The sequence below is a fragment of the Malaclemys terrapin genome, chromosome 16 (assembly GCF_027887155.1).
Source record: "Malaclemys terrapin pileata isolate rMalTer1 chromosome 16, rMalTer1.hap1, whole genome shotgun sequence".
Taxonomy (NCBI): Eukaryota; Metazoa; Chordata; order Testudines; family Emydidae; genus Malaclemys; species Malaclemys terrapin.
Genome location: NC_071520.1, coordinates 14,163,135 through 14,178,133, shown reverse-complemented (window position 1 = coordinate 14,178,133; position 14,999 = coordinate 14,163,135). Strand labels below are relative to the sequence as shown.

Below are 14,999 nucleotides of genomic sequence, written 5' to 3'. Positions count from 1 at the left end.
GCCTGGTCATTTGGCAGGTTAACCCTTTCCTACCGGTTAGATTGTATCATGGCCAGATCCGTCCCTTTCCTACCTGGCTCGGCTTGTGTGTGCAATACCTGGGCTCTGGGATCTAACACCCCGCTCCGCAGACTCTGAGTTTCACTGAAGAATGAGCTGGTATTTAATAGACACAAACTACCTCCTCTCACAGCATGGATCTGGGAACTGGATTTTAGAATGTTTTCTTTAGGATTATAACTGAATCTCATTGCTGCAGCCGGACTGCACTGGCGGGGAGTGGGGGGGGGGGGAGGGAGGATGTGGGGAGGTGTCAAATCCTGGCCCCCAGTGAAGGTGATGATAAAACTGTTGTTCAGTTCAGTGGGACAAACATTTTGCCTTAAATTTCCAGAACAAGTTAGTGAGCTGTAGTGTGACCAGATGTCCCTATTTTATAGGGACAGTCTCCATATTTGGGTCTTTTTTCTTCTACAGGTGCCTATTACCCCCGCATACCCTGTCCCAAATTTTCACCCTTACTGTCTGGTCACTCTAGTGAGCTGCCATCACAGGGGACTGGGACAGAGCATGGGGACACCTCAGTGCTTTCAGACTGGGTGAATGATCATAACTTAGCGCTGACACATGATGAACTCATACAGCATTGAAGGAGGAAGGGGAAGGTTTGTGTCTGAGCTCCCCATCTGGCTGTGTCACCGTGAAGCACTCCCAGACCATACAGTACAGTAATAATCAGCCTCATCCTCTGCCTGGTCGCTGGTGATGGTTAAGTAGCAGGTTGTATTAGAGGCGTCTTTGGAACCAGAAAAGCGACTGGGGACCCCAGAGCCCTGGTGCTTGTCAGACTCTTTGTTGTATCTCAGAAGGTATCTTGGGCTGTTCCCATCTTTCTGTTGGTACCAGGGGACACCTCCAAGTGTGTATCTATTGTCAATGGCGCAGGAGAGTTTAACTGTGTTGCCAATGGACACTGACACTGAGGGCGGCTGAGTCAGAGTAAACTGGGAGAGGGAACCTGGAAAGAAAGAGAAACTTCTGCATGATCGTCATGGCTTGGAGTTAACACCTGCACATTTCCTGCTGAGCCAGGAGTCTGGGAATCAGCAATATGCAGGAATTCAGTCAAAAGTCACTTTAAATTAAATTGAGACCAGAAACCCTCCCCTTTACCAGAGCAGTAAGTGAGCAGCGTGAGGAGCAGAGGGGCCCAGGCCATGGTGGGAATCCAGAGGAGCTCGGCTTCCTGAGGTAAGCGGGTCTCTGGCTGGGACCCTCCGATTCTCTCTTAAACCCCCAGAGCTGGAGAACGGCCCCTTCATGCAAATCTGTTCCCTGTTCACTGGCTGCTGCTGTAGAGTTTGTGTGCACCAGGGTAGTTCTCATTCGCGTTCTCAGCCTCCGCACTGCAAACACCTCCTGATCTGAGCGTTTCCTTCCTCCTATTGGACACTGCTGGCTAGTTACCTTCTGTTAAGCTCCTTTTAGTCCTGGGTTCTTTTTAGCCCTCTCCCTTTTGTGTTTTGGGCTAATATTTTGTAGACCCCAATAAACTGGGGCTTGAACACTTCAAATACGATGGGGCCAAACACAATGACTGACAGGGACAGTCTCTAAAGGGACGACTCCTGTTGATAATTTGCTCAGGTTTGTATCAGGTCTGTATCAAGCCAACGTGGCATTTTTACTATAAGTTGCCATGGGTGTGGATTCCTTGTTTCCCAGCCCCTCAGCAGCAGCGGGACAGTGATTGTACCTCCCCCGGCTAGGGAAGAGAGAGAACGTTTATGTGGTAACAGTTAGGGATGAAAGGTCCCGGGGTGGTCGGGGTTTGTTCTGAATTCAGTGCTGCCGGCTGCCGGCTGGGAGAACAAACCCCAGGGGGATGAGTCTGCTGAGCAGCCGCGGGCCCAGCTGAAGGGCGGGAGGTTCCATGGCAGACAGGCGGAAGGTTTGTGACGTGTGACGCACGGAGGCTGGGGGGGGGGGCTGGGAGGAGTGTGACACTGGAGGCGGGTGTCAGAGCCATTCTTGGGACCCACCAGGTGCTACAATCTACAAGACCTAGTAGCTGCAGCTCAGCGCCTGTCTCCGAGTCGTGGGCCACCTGGCTCCCATGTGCTGTCCCAGAAAAAGGGTTGGTTCTCACAGTGCTCCAGCCACCCCAGCAGGGGGCGACAATTACACTCGATTTACCTACAGAGAGTGACCTGTAGAACCTGCTCCTCAGCCATCAGACTGTCCTGGGTTAGCGCTGGGGGACAGGGGAGTTCAGTTTTCACGGCCATTTAACTGATACCAGTGGAGGTGTTATTAGAGTCACCAGATGGGCCTATCTCAGCGAGTACTACAAGTTCTGTTGAACTGATTGTTAGATCTTGGCGGCATGGTTCTTTTGTAACAGCTGATCCTATACCAGAAAAAACCTGTTCACTTCTTACTCTCTGTAGTGCAAGACAGAAGAGCTCAGCATTATTACACAGAGACATTTTATACTAGCTCTAAATGGGCAGGATTACTTCACCCACCACTGCAATGCAGCCACTTCTGCAGAACATTCCTGGGCAACTTTTTCTTGCACAGTTTGACATTAAATGTACATGTTAAAAAAAATCTTTATAAATCAGTGTCCAGCAGCTACACCAGAGCAGTTATTTATAAATCTCCAACCTAACTCAATGCACTGGGGTTCCTTCAATGCTCTGTCTCACCTCTACCCCACCCAATCTGTCTGCACCAGGGATTGGAAAGGAAGCAGCTGTTTGAACACCACAGACTGGTGCACACACAGGTGAAGATAAATATGTGTCAGTTACTTATTTCCATTGTAGACAGTTCACAGTGCAAATGCAGGGAGACGTTGCCCTCTGGTGCCCAGTCGTAACCGATCCCCGTCACTGAGCTGCAGAAGAGTAGATGGGGAAAATCCAAGTACCTCCCAAATCCCATTGTTTTCTTTCCATCTCTGGAGTTAAAGGAGAGATTCATTGTAGTTCCCAGCTACAGACAGCCCAGATTGTCTTATGAATGTGGCTGTGTGTTAATATGTCCCTACAACTCCCCTCCCGTGCTACTATTTCAGAATAGAGATAGCCCGGACTTAGGAACACCCGGTGACTTGTCAGATACGTGGATAGCAGGACTGAGGAGTGAAAATGCTGGGGGCTTTACTACTCACTTGCTCTCAATGTGGCTTCTGTGTGTTGTGTAGCCTGATCATTTTGCAGGCTTGGCCTTTGGTAATGGGGCTGTTCTTATCAGGACCCTGTCTCTGTTCTTTTCCTGCCCTGGCTTTGTGTGTGTGAAATGCCTGGGCTCTGGGACCTAACACCCGGCTGTTTGGGCTCTGAATCTCGCTGGGTTGGCACTGCAGGGTGACCTGGTATTTCACGGACAGGAGTCTCTCCTCCCACGGCATGTACTTGGGAAGGGAACATTGGAGGGTTTTCTTCGGGATTATCACTGGATCTGGGTACCACAGTGAGTTTTCATAAAGGGTCTCATCCTCATCCCATGGACAATAAATGACAAATGCCCATTGTGTCACGGAACCCAAGATTTGACCTTAAATGTACAGATCTTGATAGTCCTTAGTAGTGGCCATCACTGGTGATTGGAATGTGCCTAGTTAAACCCCAACACATCTGTGTGGAGGAGCATCGCGCCCAGACACACACAGACTGGAGCCATGCGCCGTACGGGCTGCTGGAACACAAGGGTTTTGTGTAAGTTCTCAGTCTGGCTGCATCACTGTGCTGCACCCCACTCCCTGTGCCACAGTAATAACCAGCCTCATCGTCTGCTTGGACATCGGTCATGGTGATGATTAGGTTGCTAGTTGTATTAGTCGCATCTTTGGACCCGGAGAAGTGACTGGGGACCCCAGTGCCCTGGTGCTTGGCAGCATTGGATTTGTACCACAGAAGATATTTTGGAGTATTTCCAATTTTCGGCTGGTGCCAGGTGGCGTGTGGGATCGGGTACCCACTGCTGATGGTGCAGGAGAGTTGAACAGTGCAGCTTGTTCCAGCTTGAGTTGCTGCCCACAGTCCTTTTCGTACCAGGTCTGGTCTTGTGTGAATCAGTTCTCGCTTTGGTTTTGCAGCCTCCTCTATTATTGTCTGGCATGAGGCTTTCACCTCCCCCAGCGCTCGGTTTGCCGCCTGTAACTGTGTCTCCAGGGCCTGTATTCGACTTGGCATCTCTTGCCCAACTCTCTCAACCATCTGCCCCAAGCTGTCCAGTCCACGCACCTCGGCCCTGCCTCTGAGCCCCTGGCCCAAGAGCCCGTGTCCAAGTGAGGGTCGTCCTATGATCAGCTCGTCCATGCAGTACCCATCTTGTAACAGGGCTGGGACATCACATTAGGCCAGTCTCTATCTATAAATACAGGCCGGGAAGGTCTCTTACTAGCTGACCCTCCGCTTGTTCATCTGACCCTGTATTTCAATGTCTAGCTCCACTGCTGGGCAGACTCCTGTCTCTCCAAGGAGGGGAGGGGAAGGTTTGGGACACAGCTACCAAGACTCCTGCTTTGGCTAGGACAGCCCCGGCCCTTCCCACCGCAGAACACTAACTCTGCAGCCAGCAGATGAACTTTTCTATTGAGGTTCTTATGCCGCCCCCATCACTGCGGTACCTGAGCACTGAGACTGGCCCACAGGGAACTGGACATGGACACGGGCCAGTGGCTTGCTGGGCTGCAGGGGCCAGGAGGAGCAGGGGCCAGGGAGGCACTAATGAACTTCTGGGGAGAATCAGAGAAGCTGCAAAGCCGCTGGGACAGGGCCAGGGAGGAGGTCCTAGGAAGGAGGCATTTTCATATCGTATATTATCTGTATCTGAACACTTCATATCATATCATATCAAACATTCTGTGCTACACCCTGTATCTGGACACTTCATGCAACCCCAGCAACTGGAATGGACTAAGGGATCTGATAGATCTTTCCTACATTTCCTCTAACTTCCAGGACATTCAGGGTGTGGTCCAGCTGGTGGGGTAACAAAGGAGAACTGTGCTAGGGGAGACGTGTCTCTTTACCCAAGGAGCATGTGGCCGTCTGCTCCCAGTTTGACCCAGGTAGTGGGTGTAACGCAGAGATCTATAAGGCAGGAATAGTTGTTCCTGCCAGACAGACCAAGCAATGAGCATAACAGTGGCTGACATCGCCCCCAGACAGAGTGAATGGGGAGTGGGTGGAGCAGCGCCCCCTGCTGACAGCAAACGGCTGAAATTCTTAAAAAGGAGCAATCAGTGTCTGATGTATTGAAGGGAGGAATCAAACTGTGGAGCCAGAGCAGAGCCCAGCTGGAGGGGATGAAGACAGGGGAGGTTTTTGTCTCAGTTCCCCATCTGGCTGGATCACTGTGATTCACACTACTAGCCCACACAGCACAGTAATAGTCAGCCTCATCCTCTGCCTGGACACCGGTGATGGTCAGGGCAGCGTTGTTACCGGATATGGACCCAGAGAACCGGGCAGGGATCCCGGAGGGTCTGCTATTGGTGTTGTATATAAGTGTCCGAGGAGCAGAGCCTGGTTTCTGCTGGAACCAGCCTGGATAGTTGCTGGTGGTGATGGCTCCAGTGCTCAGGCTGCAGGACAGAGTGACAGCCCCTCCTGGGGTCACCGACATCGAGGGCTCCTGAGTCACCACGGGCTGCGAACTGACCCCTGAAATCAACATTACAAACACACTCAGCACAAGGACTCCGGATCCCCACAGACAAACCTCCTCACCTGCAAGTCTCCTTCATATTTTTGTCACTGAAGAAACAATTCCCTCACCTGAGCAGTACGTGAGCAGCGTGAGGAGCAGAGGGGCCCAGGCCATGGTGGGAATCCAGACGCGCTCGGCTTCCTGAGGCAAACAGGTCTGTGACTGGGACCCTCCGATTCTCTCTTAAACCCCCAGCGCTGGAGAACGGCCCCTTCATGCAAATCTGCCTGATGCTGGTGGTTTCTCATATCGAAGCTGAGCCCTGCAGATTGCCTGGGCAGAATCGCTCTCTAAGGTCCCATGTGACAGAAGGAAGAAAGGCCCCTCTGCTTTATCATTTGCTCAGGGGAAGCCAATGTGATCCCAGTGCGGAGAGCTCCAACTGGGAAATGTGCCGTCACTCATTTACCTGCATGGAGCACATGGATTAATGATGGGATTTCATAACCACCCCATCCTGCGCGCGCGCACACACACACACACACACACACACACTGGCACTGAATTACCAGGGAGCGTCTCTGGTCCCAGTAACCCTGGGTAAAGCCATCACATCCCTCTCCTGCGTGTCCTCTGGGGAAGCCCTGGACTGACTGGTTCAGACTCTAGGACACAGGATACAGCTCTGGTGACTGACACGTTAGGAAGGAGGTGGAGATGGGACGGGAGGAGGAAAGTTGGTGGGGTCCCATCTGGAACAACTCTTGCTGGGAGCTCGTGTTCCTGCTCTGATCAGATCCCAGCAGAGGGACAGGTCAGTGTCACCCCCGAGAATGACATGTGCTGGGTCCCAGGAGAACTTTGAATTAAACTGTTCCTGCAAAAGTCACTGACTTTTAGCTTCGTACCCGCTCTGGGCACATGCCCCATCTGCACCGGCCTGCCTGCTGCTCACCCCTGTCTGCCCTTTTCCCCAAACCAGGAAGTAGGTGAGGGGGGTGCTTGGAATCTGAAGCAGGTTGGGGAGGGGATGGACCCTGGAGTGCAGAGGGCAGGGGGGATGCCTGTGGCTGGTTTCACACTATTGCAAATGGGAGATTTCTTTGTATAGATAAAAAACACACCCGAGAACCCCAGAGAGGCCTCTGTATCCCAGCTGTTGGTAGCCTTATGCTCTTCTGGCCTGGACAATGGACATTGTATACGATGATCTCCCCCTAGTGGGGAAGGTCACATTTACAGCGGTTCCCAGCAATCACTAACTCAGCGCTTTATAATTGTCTCTAACCTCAACGCCGCGTTGTGTGACCAGGATCTCTCGTCCCCTGGAATCTGGGCTCCTGGCAATTTATAACCCTGCTTGGGGAGCACAGGCCAGTGCTCGGGGCCTGACAGCTGCCCTCACTGCTGAGCTTTGGCATGGGAAGAAGGAAAATTCTGCCTGATTCTACAATGAGCAGCCGGGGAACCCAATGGCTGAAGCAGCTGATGGCACCATTCCCTTCCCTCCAGAACTCCTCCCTTCCTGGTGAAACCTGCATTCTACTGGGCTCTGGGCCTCCCTCCACACTGCACAGCAAACAGCCAGGGGCGCTTTCAAACGGGGGTTTGGGCCCTGCTTTGCTTCTTCCTGCTGGGTAATGCAGGGCTGAAAGTTTACACCTAAGCCCAGACGCGATTCCCTGAGCTGTGGGAGAATAGATCTGTGTTAGCACCATGGGGCCTGTGAGTGGGAAAGTTAGTGGGAAATTCCCAGGTCTCACGGGCAGTGTTTGTGCCACCAGGATTAGGAGTGGGGGTCTGGGATCCAAGATGGTCTTGACCTGTGTCCTCAGCTTCCTTATGCCCTGCTGCCCCCGTGTGTGTGTCTCTGACGGCTAGTCCAGGACTGGTGGTTAGAGACCCTGAACAGTCCCTAGATCCTCTTGGTGTAACTTTTGGTTAAGAAGAAATAAGATTTTGCTGTATTCTATTGTCTGATATGTCCTACACCTCTACCTCGATATAACGCTGTCCTCGGGAGCCAAAAAATCTTACCGCGTTATAGGTGAAACTGCGTTATATTGAACTTGCTTTGATCCACCAGAGTGCGCAGCCCCGCCCCCCCGGAGCGCTGCTTTACCGCGTTATAACCAAATTAGTGTTCTATCGGGTCGTGTTATATCGAGGTAGCGGTGTATAACTGGACACTTCATCCAGGCATAGGAATGGCGATGCACTAAATGATCTCATCGGTCTTTCCTCTCACTTTCAGACCATTCAAGGTATTCTCTGGCTGGTGGGGTAACAAGGGAACTGGGTTAGGGGAGACGTGTCCTTTTACCCAAGGAACATGTGGCCGTCTGCTCCCAGCTTGACCCAGGCAGTGGTGGGTCTGTGACACACGGATCTATCAGGCAGAACAGCTGCTCCTGCTAGAGAGACGGAGCAAAGAGCATAAGAGCGGCTGATCTCTCCCCCAGGGGGAGTGAATGGGGAGTGGTGGAGCAGCGCCCCCTGCTGATGGCAAGGGGTGGCTGAAATTCCTAAGGAGGAGCAATTCTTGTCTCATATTTAGGGCACTACCAAATTCACAGTCATGGGATTTTAAAAATCATAAATTCACTGATTTGAATCTGAAACGTCACAGTGTTGTAATTGTAGGAGTCCCGCCCCAAAAAGGAGTTGTGTGGAAGGAGGGTTTGCAAGGTTATCGTAGAGCGGGTTGCGATACTGCTACCCTTACTTCTGCCCTGCGGCTGGCGGCGGTGCTGCCTTCAGAGCTGGGCAGTAGGAGAGCGGCGGCTGTTGCCCGGGAGCCCAGCTGTGAAGACGGAGCCGCTGCCACCAGCAGCAGAAGGAAGGATGGCCTAGTATGGTATTGTCACCCTTACTTCTGTGCTGCTGCCTGCAGAGGTGGGCCCTCAGCCAGCATCCGCCACTCTCCGGCCACCCGGCTCTGAAGGCAGCAGCACAGAAGTGAGGGTGGCAGGGGATGGAATTGCCACCTATGCTCTGCACTGCTGGTGGGAGGGTGCTTCTTTCAGAGCTGGGCGCCCGGCCAACAGCTGCTGCTCTCCGGCCACTCAGCTCTGAAGGCAGCGCAGAAGTAAGTGTGGCAATACCCCGACCCCCCAAAGTAACCTTGTGAGCCCCCCTATATCTCCCTTTTGAGTCAGGACCCCCAATGTGAGAAACGCTGGTCTCCCCTGTGAAATCTGTAGAGTATAAGGTAAAAGCACACAAAAGACCAGATTTCATAGGGGCAAGACCAGATTTTCACAGTCCACGATCCGTTTTTCATGGCCGTCAATTTAGTAGGGCCCTACTCATATTGCAGGCAGGAACCAAACTGTGCAGCCAGTGCAGAGCCCAGGCAGAAGGAGATGACGGGGGAAGACAGGGGAGGTTTTTGTCTCAGTTCCCCATCTGGCTGGATCACTGTGAGTCCAACTACTACTGCTACCGATATACACAACACAGTAATAGTCAGCCTCATCCTCTGCCTGGACACCGGTGATGGTCAGGGCAGCGTTGTTACCGGATATGGACCCAGAGAACCGGGCAGGGATCCCGGAGGGTCTGTTATTAATGTTGTATATAAGCTGCCGAGGAGCAGAGCCTGGTTTCTGCTGGTACCACCCTGGATAGTTGCTGGTGGTGATGGCTCCAGTGCTCAGGCTGCAGGACAGAGTGACAGCCCCTCCTGGGGTCACCGACATCGAGGGCTCCTGAGTCACCACGGGCTGCGAACTGACCCCTGAAATCAACATTACAAACACACTCAGCACAAGGACTCTGGATCCTCACAGACAAACCTCCTCACCTGCAAGTCTCCTTCATATTTTTGTCACTGAAGAAACAATTCCCTCACCTGAGCAGTAAGTGAGCAGCGCGAGGAGCAGAGGGGCCCAGGCCATGGTGGGAATCCAGACGAGCTCGGCTTCCTGAGGCAAACGGGTCTCTGGCTGGGACCCTCCGATTCTCTCTTAACCCCCCAGCGCTGGAGAACGGCCCCTTCATGCAAATCTGCTCCCTGCTCACTAGCTGCTTCTGCCAGCACCTCCCTCCCTCCTTGGAGTCAGCCTCACTGGGCCAAATCCAGCGGGGGGCGGAAGGGGATGTCGGTTCCATGGGGGTACAGCTAGGGATGCTCAGCTCTGAATTTGGCCTTTACTCTGTGAACGGCCGTTACGGGGCTGCTGGGAGGGGTCGTTAGCGTAACGTTAGCGCAGCACGTCTGACGTGTAGAGAGCAGTGGACGAGCTTTGCATCGCTGGGCACACAGATATTTTCTATCACGTGCACATGGAGAGGGGTCACTGCCGCCACCACTGCAGTGCAGCCGGGCCAGCGTCCCCCATGCTGCCCCTCACACGTGGACACGCACCCTGGGAAAACCCCCAGAACTAGCTCATTCCCCTCCTGCCAGCCTCCCTCCAGCTCCCCTTTGCCGTGATGCCTAGAAACAAACTGACAGCAGTGAGGCCATGGGTGTGCTGAGACCCTTCCCATCCCGCTGCCAGGATTGTCTCATTGCTGTCTTCTGCCACCCATAGGACCGTCTCTGTGTTCTGTGTTTCTACAGAGCCCAGCACAACGGGGACCTGGGCCATGACCTGTCTTCCCAGGGGGCTACAGAAATACAGATACATAACAATCACAGTGATGCAGCTGCCTCTAGTGGACATTCCTGGGCCAGATTTTGCAGAGATGTTCAGCATTAAATGTAATCTCCGTTAAATTACATACAAGTAAAAAAACACTTTGCAAATACACATCCAGCAATTACAATGAGAAATAGTTCATAATTCTGCCACCTAAATCAGTACAATTGGGTGCCTCGGACCTCTTGTTTCTCCTCCTCCCCCACCACTCGGTCTGAATGGGGGATCTGAAAGGACGCAGCTGTTCAAACACCACGGTCTGTGCACCAGGCTCTTGAAGACAAATGTGTGTTAAATCGTTACTTTAATCCCTAGAAACTATTCACAATACAGACTGGTGCCCAGTCAGAACTGAACCACATCTCCCATCTGCAGAAGAGTACATGGGGAATATCCAGGTGCATCTCAAATCACATTTTATTCTCTCCAGTCTCTGGAGTTTAAGGAGAGATTCATTCCAGTTCCCAGCTGCACGCAGCTCAGGGTTACCCTTATGAACGTGGCTGCCTTCAGACTCCCCTTGTGTTCTAATATTTTGCATCAAGGGACATCAAGGGCCCAGGCACCCCCTGTAGCTCATCAGACAAGTACAGGGCAGGGTCCGGGGAGGGAAGGGGTGTGCAGAGGAAGGTTCTTTCTACTCAGTGGGTCTCAATGAGGCTTTGGTCTCCATTAACACAATCATTGGCAGGCTCACAATTTCCTAACGTGGCCTGGACCTTGTTATTTCAAAAGAAACTGAACCACGTTTGCTTCAGGTGTAAAAGGCTCCTCTCAACCCCAGACACCATGTGCTGCCTTGCTCTGCCTTTGATATTTGTAAGGGGCTTTTCCCCATGGGATCTAAGGCTATCTGAACTCTGGCCTGTATGGTTCATACCCCCACACTTAGTAGCTCTGTATTGGCTGAGGGGTGAATTAACCCCCTTGTGCCTTGTTTAATTTGATCATTCAACAGGCTCATATCTTCCTAATTTCACCAATTCTTGACATGCTGATGGAACGGTTGTTTCCAGACTTGTCTGGGTTTATGAGTATATATAAATCCCATCGTTACACTGAGAAGTGGTTCATAAATCTACAACATAAGTTAATACATCTGCGTTCCGTCAACCCTCTGTCTCATCCCTCCCCCACCCAGTGTGTCTGCAGGAGGGGTTTGAACAGATGCAGCTCTCTGATCACCACAGCCTGTTGCACACACCCTGGAAGGTAAATGTGTATTAAACAGTTACTGTAGTTCATTACCAACAGTTCACAAGTGCAGGGAGACAGCGCCCTCTTGTGCCCAGAGTCATAGCTGCATCATGTTGCTATACTGCCCTACAGCACCTGGGGAAAATCCAGCTGCTTCTCGCATCCCATTGAATTCTCTCCAATCTCTGGAGTTGAAGGAGAGATTCATGACAGGTCCCAGCTACATTCAGCCCAGTTTGCCATTTGTGAGTGTGGCTGCGTGTTATTGTGTCCCTCCAACTCACGCCCTGGGCTAATATTTACATGTGGGAATAGCTAGGACTTGGGAACTCCTGTGACTCCTCATGTTGAGTCTGAACTTTTGATGAGCTTAAACTTAACCCAGACTTGATGTCTCTGTCTGAACTTTTAATCAAAGCTCTGACCTGCGAACTACTCATGACACCCCCCCTCTCCTTAAGTAGCCATCTCCCCTTATCTCTTTTTGAATTTACATTTTAACCTGTTTTATCCTGTGGAATCTTGATTGATTATACATGACCATTATGATCTGTTAATCACTTTGTTTACTTCTGTGTATAAATATTGATGCTCACCCCTAATAAACTTGCCACACTTACTCTGAAGCTTTTCAGGCTAAGGATAGTGTGAGCCCGTTGATCAACGAATTGTTGTCTGGTCTCTGACAGATTGTGAGCCCCATACCAACTCCGCACGAACTCGGGTGCTGGAGAGGTGAGAGAGGACTTGCTTTTTACCTAACAATTTGGGGGCTCGTCCGGGATTTCCTTCTGGTGCGGTGCCTCTGTCCAGTGGTCAGACCACTCATATACGAATTGGCAGGCGCCACGGGAGATTTCTCCCAGCCAATTCAATATTGAGGGGTCGTGTACTGGACAGCAGGGTAAACGCCAGTTGGAGGGCTCCTGTCAGACACCATGGGTCAAGGGACTAGCGTGCCTCTTGAGAGTCCGTTGGGGATTGTAAATAAGTTATGGAACGAAGGGAAACTCCCAGTACAGACAGGAATGTCTAGGAGAAAGTTGTACACACTGTGTGTAAGGAATTGGACTGGGTATACCGCGGTATTGGCCAACCCGGAGATGAGGTGGCCTTCGTATGGCTCTTTCGAACAGGCTGCCTTAAGAGGAGTAAGGAGCCAGATCGAAAAAGACCATCCGGGACAGTTATGTTACTGGTTTTGTTGGGACACAGCAGCAGAGCTGTGGAAATCTTTAAAAATTATGGCAGTCAGGTATTCTCCCGAGAGTGAACCCCCTCCATGTTATTTCAATGAAGGGTGTAAACCACGGCGTGTTTTGACTCGTCAGTTGGTCCCCACTGCACCTGCCCCTATTCCTCCGCAGGGGGACTCTCTCCAGGGCGCAGAGGGGAATCTGCAGGACTCCAGGTCGGAATCTCTGCAGAGGGATAAGGGGGAAATGGAAGGGCACACCTCAGGAGGAGTAATTACTAGGCAAAAGATCAAGCAGATGCAACAGGTTGCATACCCCTCCCCTGGGGACGCCCAGAGGGTCCGGTCGCATCCGCAGATACTTACACCAGGGACGAATACACCCCTGCACCACCAGCTCAGCCCGTTCCCCAGGCCTGGATCAACTACGGGCAACAGCAGCAGCTGCAGCAAACTCAGCCTCCTCAATGACGGTACCCCGGGGGCGAAGGCAAACAATGTGATGGTCTTATTTCCTTAATGTCTTTAGCCGGCTCCTTCCCCACTTTCTCTGCAACTGGGGTAAAGGGCAACCCACAGTCTCTGGGACTCACTTTGCCTCTAAATGTTATTTATGCTGATAAATGTTTTTCTCACCGTTTTCTTTTTTCCCCAGCTTGTCCGATCCCTTTGATGGGCCGGGATTTACTCTGTAAGCTTGAGGCTACTTTAACCTGCACTCCTGAAGGGGTAGGATTATTGATGACAGTGTTAGGAGATTCGGCCCCAACTCAGGGTAATTGGGAAACCCCCCCCTCTCTCTCCCCTGACCTCACTGACTTGCCTTTAACCCTCTGGGGAATTTCTGACACTGATGTTGGCCTGCTCCTTTCGGCAGAGCCAGTAAGGATTCAAGTAAAGCCCTCCTTAACCCCCCCGTCAGTCCCTCAATACCCCCTGTCGCTGGAAGCCCGGGAGGGCATCCGCCCCATTATCGAGGAATTCATTGCACAAAAGCTAGTCCGCCCTCAGCGCACTCCCTGTAACACCCCTATACTGCCTGTCAAAAAGCCTCCTAAAAAGGATGGAAACCCTATTCGTTGGCGCTTTGTACAAGATCTACGGGTTGTTAATCAGTATGTGGTCCCTCTTCATGCAGTAGTTCCTGATCCAGCTACTATCATCAGCCAAATCCCCTGGGATGCTAAGTGGTTCACTGTTATTGACTTAAAATCAGCCTTTTTCAGCATTCCTGTGCACCCAGACTCTCAGTATCTCTTTGGTTTCACCTGGGAGGGACAAAGTTATGTCTGGCAACGACTTCCTCAAGGCTACAGAGACAGCCCCACGATTTTCAGCCAATGCCTCCGCCACGACTTGGAAGGCTTCACCAGTCCGCAGGGATCCACGTTAGTCCTATACGTAAATAACATCCCATTAGGTAACCGCGAAGAAGCTGCCCTCCGCATCAATGGTAAGGCACTTTTATTATACCTACACACCAGAGGCCACAAGGTAGACCCTAACAAGATTCAGTGGGTCTCACAGAAGGTCCGATATCTGGGCTTCCTGTTAACCCCAGAGGGGAGACAAATGGACCCAGTCCGCATAAAGACTATCCAAAACTGCCCTCTGCCAAACACCAAAAAACAACTTCGAGGTTTCTTAGGATTAATTGGCTTCTGTCGCCCCTGGTTGCCGTCCTGCGGGGAGTTAAGCAAACCGCTCCACCGACTCACTGCTAACCTTGCTCCTGACCCTTTGCAGTGGTCCCCGGACACAATCCAAGCCTTTCAGTTACTCAAGGACAGTGTGGCCTCCTCCATGTCTCTCCGCCCCCCCAATTACAGCAAACCCTTTCACCTTTTTGTCCACGAGAGGGGCGGAATTGTTAGTGGCGTCCTTACCCAGCTGAGCGGGCCCCACCATTTCCCGCTTGCTTTTTACTCTCAGCAGATCGACCCTGTCGCTCAGGGAACCCCATCCTGCACCTGGACTCTGGCAGCAGCTGCCCTGCTGATCACAAAGGCAAAGAGCCTGACCCTGGGTCATTTTACCACGGTTTGGACCTCTCATGCCTTGTCAGCCCTTCTGCGTAGGGGCACAACCCAAGTCTTTTCGGCCCATCGTCAGCAACAGCTAGAGGCCGAACTCTTAAAAGACACTAACCTAATTTTTAAAAGGTGTGGGCCCCTTAATCCAGCTACCTTGCTTCCTGACCTGCCAGTCCTCCAGGATCAGCACAACTGTGTGAAAGTAGTTTATAGCATCTTACAGATAAGGGACAACCTGTTTGACGTGCCACTGGACAACCCTGA

At 51.9% G+C, this 14,999-nt stretch overlaps 1 protein-coding gene and 1 gene segment (V, D, J or C); both read right to left on the bottom strand.

The window, feature by feature from the left end:
* Positions 1-695: 695 nt before the first annotated feature.
* LOC128824845 (immunoglobulin lambda variable 5-37-like) lies at positions 696-1,219 on the bottom strand. The segment is given in 2 exon segments: positions 696-1,018; positions 1,174-1,219. Coding segments are annotated over 2 exon segments (369 nt in total).
* Positions 1,220-1,842: 623 nt separating this feature from the next.
* LOC128824844 (uncharacterized) lies at positions 1,843-9,575 on the bottom strand. The gene is made up of 5 exons (XM_054006727.1): positions 9,518-9,575; positions 9,086-9,403; positions 5,793-5,906; positions 5,289-5,678; positions 1,843-1,976 (listed from the first exon to the last, which is right to left on the bottom strand). The coding sequence occupies exons 1-5, from the start codon at positions 9,561-9,563 to the stop codon at positions 1,843-1,845; spliced, it is 1,002 nt and encodes a 333-aa protein (XP_053862702.1). The 5' UTR covers positions 9,564-9,575.
* Between the last annotated feature and the right edge of the window lie 5,424 nt (positions 9,576-14,999).

Bases quoted from the DNA above. Each gene is read 5' to 3' on its own strand.
- LOC128824844 (XM_054006727.1), bottom strand. From the start codon at position 9,563: ATGGCCTGGGCCCCTCTGCTCCTCGCGCTGCTCACTTACTGCTCAG. The intron at 9,404-9,517 runs GTGAGGGAATTG...TGTTGATTTCAG, and splicing joins GCTGCTCACTTACTGCTCAG to GGGTCAGTTCGCAGCCCGTG. The intron at 5,907-9,085 runs GTGATCCAGCCA...TGGGGGTTTAAG, and splicing joins CAGTAGTAGTTGGACTCACA to AGAGAATCGGAGGGTCCCAG.